Raw genomic sequence first — 19,961 nt, 5'->3', positions numbered from 1 at the left:
CTTTCCCTGTGTGGAGCAACCTCCTCACTCTCACTCAACTCTTAAATTGCCTTGGTCTTTGGGGCCATCCAGACCATGTCACAAAGTGGGCTGCTCCTTGGCTACCACCTTTTCCCAACCACATCCTGCCAAGGCTCCCTGGGCTTTTCCTTTAGGTGATCTGCCTGTAGCCTGTTTCTGATCCTTAGAAAACATCTCCTCTTCGTATAAGAACTCCTCCACCTCTTTCGCCCATGCGAGGGCCTCCTTTGATCTACTCTGGGATTTTAGCTTCTTTCACACCACCTTGCATTCTTTCCATCTTGTTTTTTTTTACCTCTCTGTCCATCTCCAGCCCCATGCGCTTCATCTCCCCCTCCTGTTCTTCCAGCAGTACTGCTAACAGTTTGTCTCTTTTTTCCAGAATCGGTTCCTCCTTCAGTGTCTCCATTTTCTGCTCTCTCCTAGGGTCTCCTTGCCTTGTTCCCTTTCCTGTTCCACTTCTTGTTCCTGTGACTCTTGTGCCTTCCACATGCTTGTCTCTTCCTCTTGCATCATGGTTTTTCGGGCATCTTGGCTGTTCATTCTCTTCCGCTTTTTTTGTGTTACCAATGCCACCATCACAAGTTCAAGGGCTTCCCTGAGGGCGGGGCCAAGGATCTGGTCTTCCCCCAAGGGAGTTGCCTCCTGGTACCATACCTCCATAGTGAGTATGTCTTGGTGTGAAGCTGCACTTTGCCCTGCGTGGTGTCTTGCAGAGCCTCTGCGAAGGTTGAGGGATCCCAACACAGCATTCCTTCTTCTATCTGGTGTGGCATACATTGTTGCATCACAAGGGACTGAGGCTTGTTGTTAGGCTGGTGGCTAAGAGAAGTTTTGCTCTTGAATCAAGATCCTACAAACTTCGCAAGAGAGCTAGGCAGCAACACTCTCACTTTGTTGGTCAGATCTGAGAGGCACCTGTGGGCAAACTTCTGGCTGAGTGGTCCCCTTTTGATCTGGGCCTGGATATCACTTTTGGCCCTAGTGAGACCAACTCTTCCCCATGGACCTGATCCTTTGACTCTACCTTGTGGACATCATGAGACTTCATGTTCCCTTGTAGATCTCTCACTTGAGTGTAAGCTTTTCTCCTCTCCTGGATCTGCCCTCAGCTCCTCTAAGTGTTGACTTACTGGTAGTGCAGCAACTATGGCTGCCCTCATTGCTGCCACCACTGCCCTTGTGGTGACACCGCCTCTGTTCCTGCCTGGATTAGCACATGTCTTGCCTTTAGTTTTTCCAATTAGATCTTGAATTGAGATCAAGAGCTGTCTCTCCCACATTGAGAACCACGCTAAGTCCTGTTCACTCGGCGATGGGGGTGACAAAGCTCAGTTCTAGAGCCTTGCTTGTGGCCACCTCCTTGTGCAGCCTGTCTCCACTGGCTAATTCTCCAGAGCCTAAGAAACCACTTGCTTCCTGTGTGGGTAGAATGCACAATTCAGCACTTATTTAGGGTGGGTCCCATTTGCTTATTTGGATTTGCATGCCACCTCATTGCTTACATAGGCATGCCACTTCATTACTATAAATTAAAGACTATTCTAGTATATTATTATTTCTCTCAATAAGATCAGAAAAAGTAAGAATACTATCTTGAGCATGATTTATATATTCCAATCTAGCCATAATACTAAAGAGAATGATAAAAATAAGATAGAAAATATAAGAAGGAACACAAAAAACAATGAGGAAAAACCTAAATCAAGCCATAGCTCATTCACTGGCTAATTACAAAATTATGGTGCTACTAATTAATATTTAAAGTTACTAATTTAAATTTAGTCGTTAAACATTTAGGGCTGGGCGTGATTAAGCATGACACAGAGTGCCACTGAGGGAGTGAGGAGTGAGCTTAGCAAGCAAGTAGCCATGTAAGAAAGGGGGGTGTTGCATTATACATTTCTCCCCACATCTTTGTTGCTCAGGGGAGCCATGATGCTTGGTTGGTGAGGCTGGTTGAAATGTCCCTAGCCCATGCCCCTAGAATCTCCAACTCTACTGCTCTGTCCATGCTCCTGCACAGCCCCACTGTCTTGTGTATCACCATTCCCATGTCTCTAGGCAAGACTACTGCTTCCAGTGTATTGTCTTTTTCTTGTAGGTTCCCAAAAAGTCTTGAGTCAGTCTCAAGGATAATCCCTGATGCTGGTATCCCATCCTTGGTTGCCGATCTGTCTTTGTACTCACTGCCATCTTGCTCCAGTTGGACAAACTTTTCTAGATTGCACGTTGGGGAGTTAGTTGGGCCAGAACCTGTGTCTGCAAGTTCAGCAAGGAGCTTACGAGTGGCTGAGCCCTGTCCATCATCTCTCTCATTCCTTGCACGACCTCTTTATGGAGATCCTTGGCCGCGCACTCCATGAGCACATCACTTTCTGTGTGATGTGATTTCTGCCTCAAGCCTGCTCGATCACTGACTGTGTGCTCACTACTTCCTACCGTGCCACTCAAGCTGAGCTTCTCATTGTCCATTAAAGAACCTAGCGAAGCCCTCCTTCCAATTGGGGTTTTGTTGTTGGCAGCTCTTCCCTTCAGCATCCCTCCTTGGGGCAATCAGATGTTGAGGCCGCAACCTCTAGCACCTCTTCCAAGTGCCAAAGGCTGAGGCTTGGATCTCCCTCCACTGCTGCTTGGTGTTGGGTGGCATTCCATCCTAGACACAGCAATGTAAAACAAAAAATAGAGAGTTTTTGGAGAGTTTCTTCTTTGATTCTTGTGGTGGATGCCCCCTCAAATGGTAGCAAGTGTGGGGAGATTGGGCACTATTATGATCCGGCACAAAAAGACAAAGATCTAGTTGCCCTAGACTATGCTACGACACCTCTTGAGGTTCCTCACCACCCAACAACGCCCGAGCTACCTCAAAAGCTCCATTGTGCCACCACTCCACTGTGAGCCCTAGGGTAGGTTAAGTCCCTCACTCTAACATGCCTTAATATACCCTTGAGCCTCCCTTTGACCCACATTGACCATGTGGTCAAAATTGGTGCCTAGCAATTCTTCCCCCCCAACAAAGTCCTTGTCCTAAGGACAAGTTGTATTGGTGGTCACCCTTTCTAGGGAACCCTGCTCAAGCTTCTGATCCATCTTCCACAGCCATATACATCAAAGAGGCATTGGGCTTGTCACTCTGAGATAGTACACCTTTCAACTGGCTAACATAAAACATTGGATGAATTTTCACCCCAGTTGGCAGTCGCACCCAATAAACTGCTTTACCAATGCGCTCCAACACTTCATATGGACCAGCATATTGATGGGAAAGTTTATCACTCTTCCCTATCCGTAAAGGCACTAAGGTGTTTTGCCACTCACTATATCCTCCACCACCTGATTCACATGCTCGGTTTGCCCATCTGTTTGAGGATGATCTCCACTCGAGAGTTTCAAAATCACTTGCATAGCCTTTGCAAAGCTTTTCCAAAATCCACTTGTGAACTTTGAATCACGATCACTAATGATATCCTCTGGCAAACCAAAATCAGGAAAAACCTTCTCCAAGTAAACCGCAACCAAGTCCAAGGCAGTGATAGTCTTTCGAAGAGCCAACAACCGCACATACTTCATCAACCGATCCACTATGACCCATACTTGCTCCTTTTGCCTTTGTGTTCATGGCAAACAAGTGATGAAGTCCATAGAGATACTACACCAACGGCTCTAAGGAATAGGTAAAGGTTGCAAAAGTCCCCTCGGCTTCTCTCGTGGCACCTTAACCCGCTGACAAAGTTCGCATGATTTACAATACTTGAGGATATTAGCATTCATATTCCTCCAATAAAAGTTGCGCTTAATCAACTCATACATCTTCTTCCCCCCAAAATGACCGGCCTCTAGATGATCATGATAGTGGAATAAAACTTGAGTAATTAACACATCCATCCGTGGCAAATATACACGGCCATTGTAATAGAGAATCCCATCCACAAATGAGAGAGGGGCTTCCATCTGGTCTCACAAAGAGGCCACCTCAGCATCTTGAGCCTGAGCATGCTCAACCAACTGCCCAAACTTACTGACCACCTTACTCAAATGATGACAAAATCGTGTTTGTAATGTCGTCATATGATGAATACGAGATAAAGCATCTGCCACCACATTTGATTTTCCCAGACGATGTTCAATAGGAAACTCCCCAAACTCCATGAGTTTGACCATCCAACGAGCTTGCCTAGTGTTCAACTCCTTTTGTGTGAAAAGATATACAGCCACCTTCCTTGGATCCATCTTGACACCCTTAGATGTCATAATATGGCCTAGATATTCCACCTCCGACTTTGCAAATTCATATTTGCTCTTCTTCGTATAAAATTTGCTGTCTCAAAGTAACAAAAGAACCTTGCGCAAATGCACCTTATGCTCCTCCATATTCTTGCTAAAAACAAGAATATCGTCCAAAAACATCTCCACAAACTCATGAAGATAATGCCCAAATACCTCCGTCATCAACCGAGTAAATGTGGCCAGTGCATTCATCAAACCATACAACATAATTGTAAACTCAAAATGTCTGAAGCTTGTGTTGAATGCCGTCTTGGAGAGAGATGCATTATCCATTGCAATCTGATGATATCCACTCCTCAGATCAATCTTGGTAAACATTCGTGCTTCACCAAGCTTGTCCAAGATATCATCCACACGTGGCATCAGCATTTTATCCTTCACTATCTTCTTGTTCAAAGCGCAGTAGTCAATACACATCTGCATTGAACCGTCCTTCTTCACAAGCAAGACCGGAGCACCAAACAGGGACTTACTTGGCTAAATAAATCAAAACTCAAGTAACTCCTTGACTTGTCATTGAACTTCTTACTCCTCCACATAACTTAACTGAAATGAACACCGGTAAATTGGCCACGTTCCCGGCTCCCATGCTCCACACCTCATAATGGAGGCAACCCATGAGGAAGTTCAGATGGAAAAACATCAGAAAACTCGTCAAGTACATCCCGTACTGCTATTTCTTCCCTAAACAAACAGTAAGTAACTCGAAAGTGTTTTTCCATTACGACAAGCCCGCTTCAAAGATGTAGTAGAGAGCATAGCAATTGGTGGTTGAACGCCCTCGTCAAACCACACATCTTTAATGCCACTATACTCTAGCGAGATACACTTAATACTCCACTTTATCTCTGGATCCACCTTCACCAACCATAACATCCCAAGAATGAGATCCACACGATGGATATACGAGATAAAAAAAGTCTTCACAAGTGTGGTTTTGCTAACCAACACTTCCAGCCCCTCGATACAAGCATCAAAATGTTGAGCAGAGGTAGCTGCACCTTCCACTGTGTATGGAAGAACTCCACATGTGACCAGGCCATGCTCCGCAACAAACTTTGCCAAAACAAAGTTGTCATCGCTCCCACTGTCTAGGAACACGCCCTCTAGCATTAAAGCTAATTCATGCATATCCTCGAGCTCCATCTTATTCCACACATAGTTGAGCTAATGAGCAACGATCGAAAGTCTCTTCCTCCGACCGGAATGGTCATTCTCGTCATCCTCACACTGCAAAGTTTGCAACTTTTTAGTATCTAACTTACCGTGAGAAGGAGATTGGCCATAAGGGCTCGCAGCTCATGAACCACATCTTGAATGGTCTAAATCTCCGCAGCTCTGTCAGCACCATCGTCGGCACCACCATCGACAATAGGATTCCAGTGTTCATCTTGGTCGGCCATCACAACCAACTCCTCTGATACCAATGTTATGATCCGGCACAAAAAGACAGAGATCTAGTCACCCTAGACTATGCTATGCCACCTCCTGAGGTTCCTCACCACCCACCTTAAAAGCTCCACTACGCCGCCGCTCCACTGTGAGCCCTAGGGTAAGTTAAGTCCCTCACCCTAACATGCCTTAATATACCCTTGAGCCTCCCTTTGACCCATGTTGACCATGTGGTCAAAGTTGGCGCCTAACGAGGGATAGGATTATAGCATTGGTATCGAAGCCCAATTCGATTCTCGTGGCTAACGAGTGGGGCAAGAATATTCTAAAGGAATATTCAACATGGTGGATCTAGAGGGAGAACCAAGGTTTAGTAGACCCTAAAAGAAGGACCATGGTGACCAGAGGGTGGCCTAAGTATGATCGCGGACGATCATGCCCTAACGAGGGGAGGATTGTTAGGCACCAAGTCAAGATAATAGAATAAGGAAAGGGCCCTACAATCAAGTGATCACCCCTTTAGCCAATTGGCTTAGGGTGTAAAGGATAGGATCCTAACAGGCACTCTCCCCTGTGTGCTCTTCTCCCTTTGACTGCACATTTGATAATATAGGTGGTTTCTCAAGCATGATGGCATTTAAAAACCTGATCAATGACCTTTTATTTTTCTAATTTTTAGGGTCTTGTGCGAAAAAGGAAGGGGAGGGATGGCTTGGAGCTATTGTGTTTCCATTGGCCGGCTGCAAGCCACCCTAGAACTGGAAAGATGGGGCTCCAAAGCACTAGGCAAGGCACAATTGCCCCATTGTTACACACCCTTTGCAAGAAAGAGACCAAAAACACTCTTCTATCCCTCAGATTTTCTCAGGGCCACTAAATTGCTGCTAGTAGGCCATGAGGCACTCTCTCGTGCTTTAGAAATCCTCCCTCAAACTCTGTCAATCCTACACTCTGAAGATCTGATTTCTAAAGAACACTATCAAATTCAAGGTCATAATCCCAGGGCCATTATGTTGCCACTAATCAGCCATGGGATGCCTAACATAAGCTCAAGGCTTGTCTTTTCACAAAAGAGGTCCTCAAAGTACAACTTGAATAAATTCACGTAGAATATGGGTGCATTTTCTCCATCTTCTGAGGAAGCTTGAGGCAATAACTAATTTGAGCCAGCCCTTGTTTAAAGAATTTAAGATCAACATTTGGAATTTGTTGAAGAATTCCTTAGAATGGGCTTAACAAAGATAAATAAAATATGCAAATTAGCAACATAGAGATATGGGGCAAGAAGGTGCTGAATACTAAGAACCTCGTAGGATAAGCCAAAAATTAACCTAAAAGTAAATGAAGCTCGAGGGGGATGGCCTAAGTCTTTCTACCATAAATGCCTCCACTACAAGCAACTTTCCATAATACTTGGCCATACTGAGTTATATGGGACTTTCAATAGCTTATCCAATGATGACTTCCTATAAATTTACTTTAAAATTTAAATTTGGTGAGTTGTCATAGCATATTTTCAGAAGTCTTAAATGAAATATCCAATTTGTCTAGTTTTTGGAGACATAACATCACAAATAATCCTTCAATTGTTTATTCATATTTTCTGTTTGTCCATCTATCAAGATTCATTAATATCACAGAACTTTATTCAATACTTAATATTTGTAGGTGATAGGCTATGTTGAATTTTAGTTTGGTGTGATATTCTTCTAAAAGAGTCCTCCAGAACTTATTAGTTAATATCTTATCTTGTTCTGAGATAATTTTTTCTAGCCTCCAAGAATAGGTAAGCTTTCCCTCTTTTTTTAAAAATTATTTTGCAAATATTGTGAAAATCATGGAGCACTAGAAAGACAAAATACAGCACCTTACTCTTCTCTTGCTCAATACCCAGCCTGGGAAAATATCTCTCTCTCTTTTTTAAAATCTTTAAAATTCTTTTTTAACTCTTGATTATCCAGCTCCTAGTCACAGCCATGGCTCTTGCACCAGAAAGCTCCCTGCCATGCTTATACTCTCAAGGTGATTGAGAAAAGTGATATCTCCAACTTTGGAGTGGTGCCGCTGGAGCTTGTCTTGGGCAAGAGTCCGATCATGGTGGAGTTTAGCAATAGAGTGGACATTGCAAGGTGTGTCTGTGACAAGATAGGGCACTGCCTTCCACAACTACTCTTCAACCATAGCAGTGCCATGGTGTTGGAAGCCTTGCAGCCCTACACTCCTCAGCCATTACATCCTAGAGATGGTGCTCAACTCAAAAACCCTAATGAAAATATGACTAAGTGTTTAATTTATACTGGAAGCCTTTGATTCTAAATTTATTATATTTTATCCATAAATGAATACTTTAATGACTAAAATACACTTCTTATTTAAGGAGGAAATTTTAAATGATAAGTCACTAAGTCATGGTTTTATAAGAATATATTAAATATTAAAAGTACTTAATAAATAATACTTGATAAAAATTAAAATTAAAAATTCATGATTTAAATTTATTTATTTTATTAATATTTTTATTTTCATAAAATACTTAAAATTTATTTATTTAAACTTTAAATTTTAGTTTTTAAAATTTCTAAAAATAAAACTTAATAAGAATTCAGAAGTAAAACCTTTAAATCAATTTAAAGTCATTTTATAGTTGGCCTATAGTACCTAAACCATAAACAAGAAACATCAATTTTTTTTATCATACTTACTTATCTGGTAAGTAAACAAAACTGTGTTTTGGTGTAAACAAAACTATGTTCTTTATGAGTTTTGTTTACTAATAAACTTTTAAATTTAAAAAACTAAGTTTTGTGATTTCTATATATAGTTTTTATACCTAGTATTTTTACCTTAGTCCAAGTGCTTTATATATTCAATCTCACTTTCGACACCCAAAGGTACTACTGACATCTCAACCTATTATATTAAAGTTATATTCATTCACCTTTATCTCATTGGTAGTCTAAGACCATTTGCAACACAATCTTGTCTCTCCAAAATTAGGCTATCCATTTATAAGTGGTCATTCCATGATCACACCATGGCATATTTAAAATGCCTTAAGCCAAAGAGAACACCATCTTCTAATATCCCTCCTTCGATCTCTACCAAGTCCCTCTTTATTCATGGCAATGCTCACCAACACTACCATGTGTCTAGGGCCTAAAGGCCCACCCACAAAGCCTACTAACCTTTGGGACTTCCTCACCACGTAATTATACCCTTGGTCACCAAACAAGAGGACCACTCTTCTTTTTTTCCATAATCTAAGATTTTGGGATGATGTTTCGAAACACCATGATCTAACATAAGCCTTGTGGGTACTTGCCCCACCTTCTGCCACATAGAGTTTGAAACTAGGTTTAAGACCAAGATCAAGACTGAGACTGCAACCAAGACTAAGTCTTAGTTTAAGTCTAAGTTCGAGTCTAAATCCAAGGGTAAAAGCCCAAAGTGATTACCTCCCAAACCTTAGGGGTTTAGTGAGTCTCTATATGATAGTAGGGGGAGGGCTCCAATGGAACCAATTTGGCCAAGAAATGCTAAGGAAAGTTAAACCCATGTAGTGGGTGATGATAAAATCATTAAGGAGTCCAAGGCTAGAGTGTATATAAATAGACAAGTGGGGTAACTTGGTAAAATGTTCCAAAGTTAACTTTAACTCTTCTGAAAGATTAGATGGTCAATACTCATAATCCAAGTATAAATGGCACTATTTACTTGGATACCTTGTGTAGCTCATCGGAACCTCACTCCTACACTTTTGCATGTTATAACACTTGTTATCTTTTATCTTCTTTTCAAGTTTCACTTTATAATTGCTTCGTGCTCATTTTTTGAGCACTTCTTTGGGAGTTCCACTCCTGCTCTTGACTTTCTAAGTTGGAGCTTTTAGTCCAAACGTGTCATGTTTGTTGGGCTTCTGTTTCAGCTACTACCATATGACACACTTTGGGCTCCACTTTAGGACTTAGGGATTTGTGTCTCACAATTTGCTTTTTAACTTAAAGCATACCATAATATTCTTCTTCTCATGTTTATAATGGATTTTGCAATCAAACTCAATCAAAACCCCTCCCCCCTTATATGAAAGCATGATCTCTAAGACAAGCTTGAAAACTTACTAAATATGGAATAATACTAGTTCGTGAATTAAGATGTACTATGATTTTCAAGACACTCTCTACATTTTGTAGATATACCTCACTTGCCCTAAATAGCACATGGGACCAAAACCAGACTAACATATAGGGCATAATAGTAAGGGTGGTAAACTATTATGCAACAATGTTAAAGAATTAAGCTCAATATGCAAAGGTTTTTGCCAAACCAGTACAAAACATAGCAAAAAATAAATAAAACTAAAAGCTAGGTTAAGTATGTTTAATAAGAAATACATAGAAGTTCTTACATTATATTTATCTAGTTAAATATACATACTAAGGCAAATTTACTACACTGGACTAACAAAGGGAACTAATAATTCCAATCTCTTACCATTTGGCAATAAAGAGACATTGTTTGAAAGGATTAGCTGATTAATATCTTTTGATACTTGAAATAGCATCCACAACACTTATACACAAATACTTAACTAAGTCTTCAGATGTCATGTTATATATAGCTCTGGTATTAATCATCATTCAAACTCGATGTCCACAGACAAAGTTTATAAAATACATTAACATATCAATGTTTGCATTAACTGCAAGAAAGATTTGAGGAAAATAATTCACCTTTTTTTTCTCATAGTTTACATTAGCTAATTTGTCAATCCCTTCAACTTCACCACATTTTCCCTCGTGATATTGATGCAAAATTTTATATTATGCTTATTGGGACATTCCAAGGATTTATGTCCTATGACCAACCTGAGGTTTAGGGTTTACCGGTTTTTAGGGTTTAAACCTGGATTCTTAAAAGCTTACAAAGTGCTAGTGTAGTGGCATGTATGTGGCACCGAATTTTACCCCCACTCTGCCAATAGTCACAAGCACAGGTAAATCCAGTCAATTCTTTTAGGTGTGTTGTTGGAAAGGGCATGGGAGTCGTCACCTCTTTTGCTCAAGTTTGGAGAAAACACTAGGGCAATACACATAAATGTGTGATCCACATCAGTGCTTGCGGTATACAGGGATATTAATAATATGTTGATTTTTTATGTACATTGATGAATACCTTGTTGTTTCCTTTTACAGATAAAAGACAATGAGCAAACATTGAATCTTAGGTTGAAATTTGTTGTTTACACTTAAATCGCACACTGCAAATACTTTATATATCTAAGCAACAAAATGGGAAGTACGAGCCTTCCGAAGCCGCCGCTTGCAAGGAGGTAGAGATTCATGTACTCAACAGCGCTTCAAGTGCATCAAAGAGAAGCGGTGCCATCTCCGGGGATACCGTCTTGACGGCGCACTTAACACCTGCCGTCCCAACCACGGTCGCCAGCTCCAGAAGGAAAACAATGTTGGGGGGAACTTTGGCGGACAGGTAAAGCAGCTCTTGCCTCGTTTCTTTCTGGGCCCTGCGTGCAATGAAAAACAGGTTGGTGGCTTGCAGCTTCTGGATTGCTGACTCCACACTGTTGACACAAACACTGGGTAACTCCTTGATAAACTCGTGTGAGTCGGGAATAGTCTTCCAAGTCTGGGCAAGGTTGAAAGGAATTATTAGTCAGAGCACGCAAGCGCTAAGAAAAAAAACTTGTACCTCCAGAAAGTGCTGTCGTTCCATTTTCCCATCTTCGCCAAACAAAGCTTCGATAGAGATCTTGTCGTTGAAATACCAGACTGGCTGCTGGTTATTCTTAACAGCAACTTGGAGAAGGGAGTTTGGAGGGCCGGGAGCAACGTTCTGATACATCACCATCGGCAGCGCCACACTTTCGGATCGTCCAGGTACCAAAGGTGGCAGTTGAAGCGGAGCCGCAGCTGCCAAACCGAATGTGTTCTTGTTGAACTGTATCATGAAGCCGTCCAGTGGTATCTGTGAGCTGTTCTCGAACGTCAGGCTGTAAACCACTTGACCATTCCTGCGAACCAGCTTGCCACTAATTTGCAAGCCCTGGCCCGCGGACGCACTAAGCAGAACTGGCAGTGATCTGTAAGCAACACAAAGAATGAAGACTTCTCTTAGCACGTCAGTTCACACACTCTTACCTGGTCATTGATTGTTGATCAGCTGATCCATCCAAACCCATCAAGTCTCCTAGAAGATCAGGAGCAGCAGCAGGCTGCCCTGGGACACCTCCTGGCGCAGCCACGGAGGTGGTAATCTCCGAGACTGGTGCAGAAGACGACTCTGGATCAAGACTCTCTGCTGCATATTCTTCGTCATCGTCACGCTGGACTGTTGCACGGACGCGGCTCACAAAAGAATCCGGAGGCTTGTGGTAAACCGAAGCCAACGTAGCAATGTTTGAAAGCAATTCATCCAAGAGCGACGGCTCCAACATGTTCGAGTCATCATTAATGGTCGGCTTCTCCGCGAGCACGACATCCTTGGCTGCCTGCAAGCACAGAAGAAGCATACAAGCTACCAACTGATAATAAACTATAAGAAAAGTCAACACAGACCTCCGGATCCGTGGAAAGCAATCGCCAGTAAATGTATGCACGATCGCGAAGGTCTGGATTATCCGTCTCTTGTGTTGCATTGTTAAGCACAACCTGCGGGAGAAGGAGCGAGTGTAAATATAAAATAAAGGCACGGACATCAACCTGAATCATTTGCTGTGGCCCCTCCGTTGGTTTCTTCAGGAAAAGCTTCACAGTCGCCGTCAGCAATTGCAACTGGACCTGGGCGGTCTCCTCGGGGAACGTCTCGAGGAAACCTTCGAGTAACTCATCCGCATTGTCAATGCGCTCCGCGTATTCACCAATGATCCAGATCATGGACGCCTGCAGTGCACAATCATGGACCAGGCGGTAAAAAAAATCTCGTTTCTCTCTTCGTAAAGGTGAAACGCGAAGGTAAACCTTGGCTTCGGGTTCATCCAAGTTATCCAGGTTCTCACAAAGCGTTGCGATTATGGACTCGTACCTGCAAGCACGAAATTGTATTTTTTCAAAACCGTGAGAAACGACTTTCTTACGTGTTTGGATAGCGGCGGAAGATGTCTTTGATCACTACTATCGCTTCCTGCACGACATAGTTAACTTTGAGCTTTATGAGCTCGAGGAGGACGCTAATGCAGCGCTCTGCTGCCCGCTCAAGCTTGATAGCGCATCGACCTATGGCTCGAACGGCTTTTCGAACAAAATCAACGTCAACTTCCGTGGCGTATTCTTTAAATTCCAGCAGCACCTGCGGCACATCGAAAATTCCTAGCGTCAGAAACTCTCGCCGATAATGGGACGAACCTGGTCAATATTTCGATCAGAAGCAAGCTTGATCATAATTTCTAGCTTTTCCATTTTCACATAGATGGGATCGTTGTACTTGCAGAAAAAAACCTGAAGGTAAAAGAGGAGAACACGATTCAGTAGCGCGAGGTGGTCAAGCTTGCCTTGATTTCATGAGCAAGAATAGTCGGCCTGCGCTGCACAATGAGGTTGATGTTCCGCAGGGCCACGTATTGAATCTCTGGTTCAGCGGAGATAAGCGTGACGAGAGGTGGTGCCATTTTCTTGCACAGATTCCGGACAACATCAGTGCTCGTAATAAGCTCCATTTGTTGCAGAATAACCTGTGGACGTGAAGTCAGAGATGTTATCTAGCCTGGTTTTACCTTGACAGCGGAGAGAACCACCGCACAGTTAGCGTGCTGGAGGCGCGGTGTCACTCTCTCCACAATGTTCTCTGCATCGCGGACGTCCTTGGCTTTGTATCTTGAGAGAGCGTCTAGGATAAAGACCTGACCCCACCTGGAACGAAAGAAAAAAGAAAAAAGAAACCAATGCTTAGCAGTGAGAAGCCATAGAGAGGGAGAGCATCTGTACCATTGAACTCACTCTGTGCATTCGTTGAGGGCAGCCAGGAGCTTGAAGAGAGTGTGGTTTGTGATCTCGAAGATGATTTTGGTGGTGCCCTCCTGGATCTCGGCAAGGGCAGCGACAGCATTGGCAACCACCATCGGATTGCTGTCGGAGATGAGATCCTTGAGGATTTCCAGAAAGCCTCGGTCTTCAACCAGCTCGGCATTGATATCGTGCAGCTTGGCAACACAGATAGCGGCTGTCTTTCGGACGTAGGGGTCGTCGTCCTGGGAGTGGAAAAGATGGAAGAGCTTAGACGAAACATGGAAGCAAGGCAAGGAAAGTGGTACCTTGAGACATCTCTGCAGTGGATCACACAGGTACTCGGTGATCTTGTCAACTCTAATGCAGCCCATGGTCCGGACAGCCAGGGCTCGGATCAAGGGGTTGGGATCTTGAGAATCCTGCGAGGAACGAGCGTGTGAGCGAGCAGCAAATCCGGGGGGCTCACCTTGACAAATGTGTTGACTGCGAGAATGGCGAGATCCGGCTGGCTCTTGGCGTAATTGATGAGGTAGAGGTAGACGAGCTTCTTGAGCTCCAGGTTCTCGGTTTGCATGCAGTTGACGACATCGGTGAAGAGCATGCTCACGTCCTTGCCCACCGTCATTGCAGCAATCACCTTCTTCACCGCATCCTTCTTCTTGTCCTGGAAGGCAATGCGGGCGGGGCGAGAGAGTGAATGTTAAGAAGAGGGTTTTTGAAGCGCGCGTCGAAGCGCCGCCGCGCATACCTTGTACTGCGAGTTGAGCTCCTCCTTGAGCTCGTGGATCTCTCCCTTTTTGGTGGTGGTGAAGTACTTGGAGTCATGGCCGCTCATGATCTCTCCTCCTCCTCCTCCAAACAATGTGCCCTTGCCCTAAAACTAGGCTCTATTCTGTCTCTCTCCTCTCGCTTAAGCGCTACCTAGCGCGGCAAGAGCACAATGCCCAATTCGTTTCACAAGGGAACGATAGAACCATAGAACCATAGATGTAACAGGGTAGCTACTACGAGGATCTAGAGGTTGAACATGACCTTGATGGCGCTGCCACCTTTGGCACTCGTCTCAAACGCCTCCACAACCTCCTGCTGCGAGAATCCAAAGCGGTGCGTGATGAGCGGCTTGACATCGATGCGCTTGGACTCGAGCAGCTGGATGCACAGCGGGTACGTGTTGCGGTAACGAAAAACGCCCACCACGTCCACCTCTCGCGCCGCCGCCGCGCCCGTGAGCGGCAGCGTCATCTCGGTGTGCCCCATGCCGATGAGGCACACCTTGCCCCCCGCCTTGCTCGCTCGCAGCGCCGTCAGCATCGTCTTGCCCACCCCCACGCAGTCCATGGCCACGTCCACCTCTCCCCCCGCCACGCCCTGGATCTCTCGCACCTCCGCCTCCACGTCCTCGGTCTTGGTCGACACCAGCACCGTGCTCACGTCCGGCGCTCCCAGCTGCGCAGCCACCGCCAGGCGAGACGCGTCCACGTCCGTGACCACAATCCGTGTGGCGCCGAAGGCTCTGGCCGCCAGCATTGTCACCAGGCCGATGGGTCCGGCACCCAGCACGAGGAGCCGGACGCCTGGGACGATGCCCGCCCTCCGGCACCCGTGGACACCCACGCTCAGCGGCTCACACATGGCGCCCTCCTCCACGGACACGCCATCCGGCAGCTTGAAGCACAGCTCCGCCGGATGGACCACCTGTGAGTTCCATCACAAAGTGAGTTCCATAGTTCCATAGACACGAGTACTTACGTAGTTTGCGAGCGATCCATGGATGGGGGGCGTGGCGAAGAACTTCATCTCGGGGCAGAGGTTGTAGGAGCCGGTCTTGCAGTGTGTGCAGTGGCTACACGAGACGCCGGGCTCCAGCGCCACGCGGTCCCCAACCTTGAGATGCTTCACATTACTGCCCACCTCCACAACCAGCCCCGCGCACTCGTGCCCGATCACCATCGGCTCTGTCACCACGAAATCCGCGCAACGGAGGTGCTACATCAAGCAAAGATGAGGAATCCACGAGATCAAGTTCACAATCAAGCTTACCCGGTAGTAGTGGACATCGCTGCCACAGATACCGACCGCCTTCATCTGGACCTTAACTTCATCGCTGCCAGTCGGGGGCAGCTTAAACGGCTCCACGCGAATTGTGTTGGCCGCCACCAGCCAGGCGCCCAGGTTCTCCTGCTCTTGGACATCGCCCATAATCACCGCCCTCTTCTCGCTCTACGTGGAAACACTTGGAAACACTTGGAAACAGGGTCTGGTCTATTATATATTTATCTATGTCATCTTTATCGTAAGAAGATAACGTGATACGATACAGCAATAATTAGACCTTGGAGGTGGCTGCTGCCGCCCCAACGGGGGAGCCTTGCTTGGAGGTGATGCGCTCAAACACATCTCTGATCTTGAGGCCCACAATGGTCTGGAACAAGCCCGTGCCGTTGTTGCTGCCCGGGAAGTCGGCGTGCTTGAGCATTTGCTGCGTGATCTCCCCGTAGAAGCGGGTCGAGATGTTGCTCAGGTGGCTTTCCACGTAGATGAGCTCGTCCAGTTTGTCAAACTGTCCATCCATCTCCAGCACTGACACCTGCATTGCACAGTAATGGTTCGCCACTGTTCAAAGCGCAGTGAGCAATCAAACTCACCTCGTTGTCATAGTAAATGTCTGGGCCGTAGAAGAACTTAATCCCCGGGTAAGAACACGTGAGCTTCCTCCCGCAAGGTATCCACGAGATTGTGGAGCCTTCGTCAAACAGGTAGACGGGCTCAAAGTTGTCAACGCCCTCTTTCATGATCATCCGAACGCGAAGGACTTTGCCTTCGTTGTCGTCTGGAATGAGCTGCGTGGGAAGCACTTGAATCACCACGTCTGCGTACTGCTTCTGTGTGTCTGTTTCAACACCGCAGCTTGATATACATATCTTGAAAGCAAATCAACTGGTCACCTATGTAAGCATCAAAGTCGGGCTTGCGGGCAGCAATGCTGGCCTTGATGCTCTCCAGGCTGTGTCCCCTCTCGGCCATATCTCGCTGCCAAAGAGTTTCAATACAAAGACTTATGTTTGCACCCACTCACCTGGATCTTCCAAGCAAACTTGACAGCATCGCTGATATCAAGGTATATACTGAAGTCGAGGAGCTCTCTCACTCTAGAATCGAACCTTGGAAACACAACAAGACCGTCATGTTGGCGCGTCAACTTAGTCTTTCAAGTTAAAGCTTACTTACATGGGGTGGAGACCTTCAATGACAAGGATCTTGGGTGACTGGATGAGTTCCGGAGGGTCAAGCAACCCCGATACGTGGTTGTAGATGGGCTTCTGGACAGCTTTGCCTTCCTTGAGTGCCTTGACCTGCTCGTACATAAGATCGAAATTGTTGGCCTTCGGATCCAGCGCCGTCACCCCTTTCTCCTTCCTGCCCGTCCTGTCCAGCGAGTGGTAGTCGTCCAGGCAGATGACCGTGGTGGTGTCGCTGATGAGCGTGTTGGAGTCGGGATTCCCACCTTTAGGAGGCGACGCTGCTCCCCCAAACACGCTCGTCAGCCGCCTCATGAATGTGCTCTTGCCGCACCCAGAGTCTGCTGCCAGACCAATCACAATCGTCTTGCCATCGCCACCAGCCGCACAACAAACCAGGACTCTCACCCTGCTGCTGCTGCTGCCGCTGCTGCCACTGCCGCCGCCGCTGCTGCCAATCCGGGCTCCGAGCTTGGGGAAGGAAAACAATGAAGAGGCATGCGATCCTCTCCACGGGTGGTGCTGCAGTATGCCGATGTTGCTGCTACTGGAGCTAGCCTGGAACCACCCAATTCGGCTGCTGCTGCCGCTGCTGCTGCAAGCCGCTGCCATGGTCGATCGATCAAACAAAACACTCCAATGCGGAGTGTAAGCGAGTAATCAAGCCACAGTGCGTCGAGCGCAGAGGGCAGCGATGGCCCCTGGTGGCGAAGCTAGGCCCGAGCAAGCGTGCACTAAGCCAAGCCCCTCCTCTCTCAGCAGTGGAGGGAAGATTGTGTGGTGCTCAGCAGATGGCCTGCCACGTCCTCATGCCCACGAATGAATGATTGGATTATCACGTAACTCTAGTTCCATAGTTCCATGGCGGCCATGGCTTTAGAAAACCACCATTTTGAGCAATCATGGTGTCAACTTAAAGCCAGAAACACAAACACAAACACAAACACAACAAGCTCTAGGACTTCCACACCCGGAGAAATGCATCTTGCCCGCCACTAACAAGCTCGCTAACGTCTGCGAAGGCCAGGCCGCTCACACCGCCCGGATGAGCTCCTCTGATAGATATCCGCGCTGAAGCAGGCCGGTCCACGTAGTAAACATAGATGCAACCGTCTACACCCCCAGTCGCAACCTTGGAGCTGTCCACAGCCCACGCAATGCACTGGATGCTCGTGGTGTGATAGAGCATGTTTTTCAGCTTGACCTGCAGTGGAACATCAACCGCAGACTTGTGAGTAAAGTAGAGAAAGCAAAATGCAAAGGGAGGTACCTCTCTCTTGACTGCGTCCCACACAAAAGCTTCCCGGTTTTGATCACCCGAAGCGAACATCGTGCCATCCGGGGAGAACTCGAGTGCCGTGACAGATGCACGATGACGTTCGAGCAAGGCTTCCTGGTGCAGTCCGTCCTCACCGAGCGAGAACAGGTGCAGCTTGCCATCTTTGTCCCCAACTACGGCAGCTTTCGCGTCTGGGGAGACTGCAACAGCAGTAGCTGTAAAACGAAGTGATAGCCGGGAGACGACAGCAAAGTCTCTGAGCAGGATCAGCTCTTGCTCTGTGCAGGCCAGCACCACCTCACCATCTCTGCAGGGAGCAATCGAGAACCCGACGCAAGCTGCTCCCAGATCAATCGTGCTCTCGGTCCCTCCCACAATTCTTGAGAGCTGTGAGATCCAAAAGCTCGGTTAGAGTACCGAGTAAAGGTGGCATACCATACCTTGGTTTGCCCGCATGCCACAAATGTATCCTCACTCCCAGCAACAGCTCTCAAGCCGGAGACACTGGAGGAGAAGCCATTGCCGTCGAGGCGAGCTACAAAGCCCTCTCCAAGTCTCCACTTGACAATGACCCCGTCGTAGCTGCTCGAGTAAATGTCCGTGCCCGATGCGGAAACAGCCGTGATGCTCTTGGAGTGTCCGGAGAGCACCTTGTCTGGTGCCGTCAGGTCTCCGGTTGCTGACAAAACGTTCATCCTGCCATCCAGGGAGAAGGTGACGATGGAATCGTTGAGCCAAAGACAGCCGAGTTGCACGTCTGACGAGCAGAAAGTTGCCTCCAGGCTCCCGCCGGATCCATCTCCCGCTATGCTCCACAGCTTAGCGGTTTTGTCCGCGGATACTGTCACCACCTGGGCAAAAGACTTAGAGAGGTAACACGGCACCGAGGTAGTCTTACTTGGCTGCTGCTTGCGTTCCAGCTCACAGCGTAAATGCTGCCTGTATGCCCATCGGACGAGGACGAGACGAGGCCAGTTCTGCTACCCGTCTTCCCGTCGAACACGATGAGCTTCTTGTCGGATCCAGCCGTGACGAACTTGGTGCCGTCGGGAGCAAAGCGCACACAGTTGACGAAGTTGGTATGATCTCTTGGTTGGCAAAGCTCGTATCAACGTGCCGCAAACGAAAAGCAGAGAAACGAAACCATACCTGTGAGAGGCAGTGAACTTGAAAGGCGGACCCTCGTAGAAGTTGACAACGAAGTCTTCCCCGCCGGTGGCGATCCGGAACGGCCGCGTGGGCTTGAATGCGCAGCTCAAGACGCGCTTGGAGCTGCCCTCGAAGTCTCCAATGCTGGTGCCCGTGTCCCAGCTATAGAGACATCATGGTTGTAGGAATCCATCCCATCCAGAAACAAAGCCCAGCCAGCCACGGCACTCACCTGAACGCTCGGACGAATGACTTCCCTTTGCCGTCGCCGCACACAACAATGCGCTGGCCATCGTGTGACCATTGCAAGTCATCGATGCGCCCCGAGAGAGCGGTGTACTCGTGCCTGAGTATGTGATCCCCGGTGGCGCCCCAGATCCTGACAATGCCGGACACGTCCGCCGAGGCTATCCATTGCGCGTTCGGCGAGATCCTGGCCACACTCACCGGGTACGCGTGCTGGCAGTAGACATCCACGAGCAGGGGCTGCACCAGGCTGCGAATCACGACGCTGCGACCATTGCAGTAGATGATCCAGCTCGATCTGGCATCGCCATCCACGAGAATTCCCCGCCCACGCTCCACACTGGGCATACAAGCGTACACCTCCGCCAAGCTCATCTCGCTCGCTGTACT

At 46.9% G+C, this 19,961-nt stretch overlaps 4 protein-coding genes across 4 annotated transcripts; all 4 read right to left on the bottom strand.

The window, feature by feature from the left end:
- Positions 1–10,903: 10,903 nt before the first annotated feature.
- Positions 10,904–14,512, bottom strand: LOC9646769 (beta-adaptin-like protein B). Its single transcript, XM_024663816.1, has 14 exons — positions 14,407–14,512; positions 14,125–14,322; positions 13,964–14,077; positions 13,650–13,900; positions 13,427–13,562; positions 13,205–13,384; positions 13,059–13,151; positions 12,791–13,002; positions 12,675–12,738; positions 12,417–12,596; positions 12,273–12,365; positions 11,856–12,205; positions 11,407–11,797; positions 10,904–11,343 (listed from the first exon to the last, which is right to left on the bottom strand). Exons 1-14 carry the CDS (start codon positions 14,491–14,493, stop codon positions 11,038–11,040), a joined length of 2,655 nt encoding a protein of 884 aa, XP_024519584.1. The 5' UTR covers positions 14,494–14,512; the 3' UTR covers positions 10,904–11,037.
- An 80-nt stretch (positions 14,513–14,592) lies between these two features.
- LOC9646768 (sorbitol dehydrogenase) lies at positions 14,593–15,887 on the bottom strand. The gene is made up of 3 exons (XM_024663821.1): positions 15,699–15,887; positions 15,408–15,644; positions 14,593–15,353 (listed from the first exon to the last, which is right to left on the bottom strand). Exons 1-3 carry the CDS (start codon positions 15,855–15,857, stop codon positions 14,673–14,675), a joined length of 1,077 nt encoding a protein of 358 aa, XP_024519589.1. The 5' UTR covers positions 15,858–15,887; the 3' UTR covers positions 14,593–14,672.
- Positions 15,888–15,899: 12 nt separating this feature from the next.
- Positions 15,900–17,664, bottom strand: LOC9646767 (phosphoribulokinase, chloroplastic). The gene is made up of 5 exons (XM_002990000.2): positions 16,887–17,664; positions 16,735–16,819; positions 16,604–16,688; positions 16,304–16,548; positions 15,900–16,245 (listed from the first exon to the last, which is right to left on the bottom strand). Exons 1-5 carry the CDS (start codon positions 17,507–17,509, stop codon positions 15,985–15,987), a joined length of 1,299 nt encoding a protein of 432 aa, XP_002990046.1. The 5' UTR covers positions 17,510–17,664; the 3' UTR covers positions 15,900–15,984.
- A 43-nt stretch (positions 17,665–17,707) lies between these two features.
- LOC9646763 (actin-interacting protein 1-2) lies at positions 17,708–19,959 on the bottom strand. The gene is made up of 6 exons (XM_024663819.1): positions 19,558–19,959; positions 19,326–19,487; positions 19,075–19,264; positions 18,617–19,027; positions 18,168–18,563; positions 17,708–18,101 (listed from the first exon to the last, which is right to left on the bottom strand). The coding sequence occupies exons 1-6, from the start codon at positions 19,944–19,946 to the stop codon at positions 17,853–17,855; spliced, it is 1,797 nt and encodes a 598-aa protein (XP_024519587.1). The 5' UTR covers positions 19,947–19,959; the 3' UTR covers positions 17,708–17,852.
- Between the last annotated feature and the right edge of the window lie 2 nt (positions 19,960–19,961).

Source organism: Selaginella moellendorffii, unplaced genomic scaffold, assembly GCF_000143415.4.
Source record: "Selaginella moellendorffii unplaced genomic scaffold, v1.0 SELMOscaffold_103, whole genome shotgun sequence".
Classification (NCBI taxonomy): domain Eukaryota; kingdom Viridiplantae; phylum Streptophyta; class Lycopodiopsida; order Selaginellales; family Selaginellaceae; genus Selaginella; species Selaginella moellendorffii.
Note: the sequence above shows the minus strand (reverse complement) of the source record. Positions and strands in the feature narration are given on the sequence as shown.

Coding starts and splice junctions, on each gene's coding strand:
- LOC9646767 (XM_002990000.2), bottom strand. CDS start 17,509: ATGGCAGCGGCTTGCAGCAGCAGCGGCAGCAGCAGCCGAATTGGGTGG. Junction 16,820..16,886: donor ATTGAAGGTCTCCACCCCAT/GTAAGTAAGCTT, acceptor TGTGTTTCCAAG/GTTCGATTCTAGAGTGAGAG. Junction 16,689..16,734: donor AGTTTGCTTGGAAGATCCAG/GTGAGTGGGTGC, acceptor ACTCTTTGGCAG/CGAGATATGGCCGAGAGGGG.
- LOC9646763 (XM_024663819.1), bottom strand. CDS start 19,946: ATGAGCTTGGCGGAGGTGTACGCTTGTATGCCCAGTGTGGAGCGTGGG. Junction 19,488..19,557: donor TCATTCGTCCGAGCGTTCAG/GTGAGTGCCGTG, acceptor ATGTCTCTATAG/CTGGGACACGGGCACCAGCA. Junction 18,102..18,167: donor GGGACGCAGTCAAGAGAGAG/GTACCTCCCTTT, acceptor GTTCCACTGCAG/GTCAAGCTGAAAAACATGCT.
- LOC9646768 (XM_024663821.1), bottom strand. CDS start 15,857: ATGGGCGATGTCCAAGAGCAGGAGAACCTGGGCGCCTGGCTGGTGGCG. Junction 15,645..15,698: donor GCGATGTCCACTACTACCGG/GTAAGCTTGATT, acceptor TGCTTGATGTAG/CACCTCCGTTGCGCGGATTT. Junction 15,354..15,407: donor ATGGATCGCTCGCAAACTAC/GTAAGTACTCGT, acceptor TGGAACTCACAG/GTGGTCCATCCGGCGGAGCT.
- LOC9646769 (XM_024663816.1), bottom strand. CDS start 14,493: ATGAGCGGCCATGACTCCAAGTACTTCACCACCACCAAAAAGGGAGAG. Junction 13,901..13,963: donor CACTGCAGAGATGTCTCAAG/GTACCACTTTCC, acceptor TTCCACTCCCAG/GACGACGACCCCTACGTCCG. Junction 13,003..13,058: donor CTGATCGAAATATTGACCAG/GTTCGTCCCATT, acceptor GATGTGCCGCAG/GTGCTGCTGGAATTTAAAGA.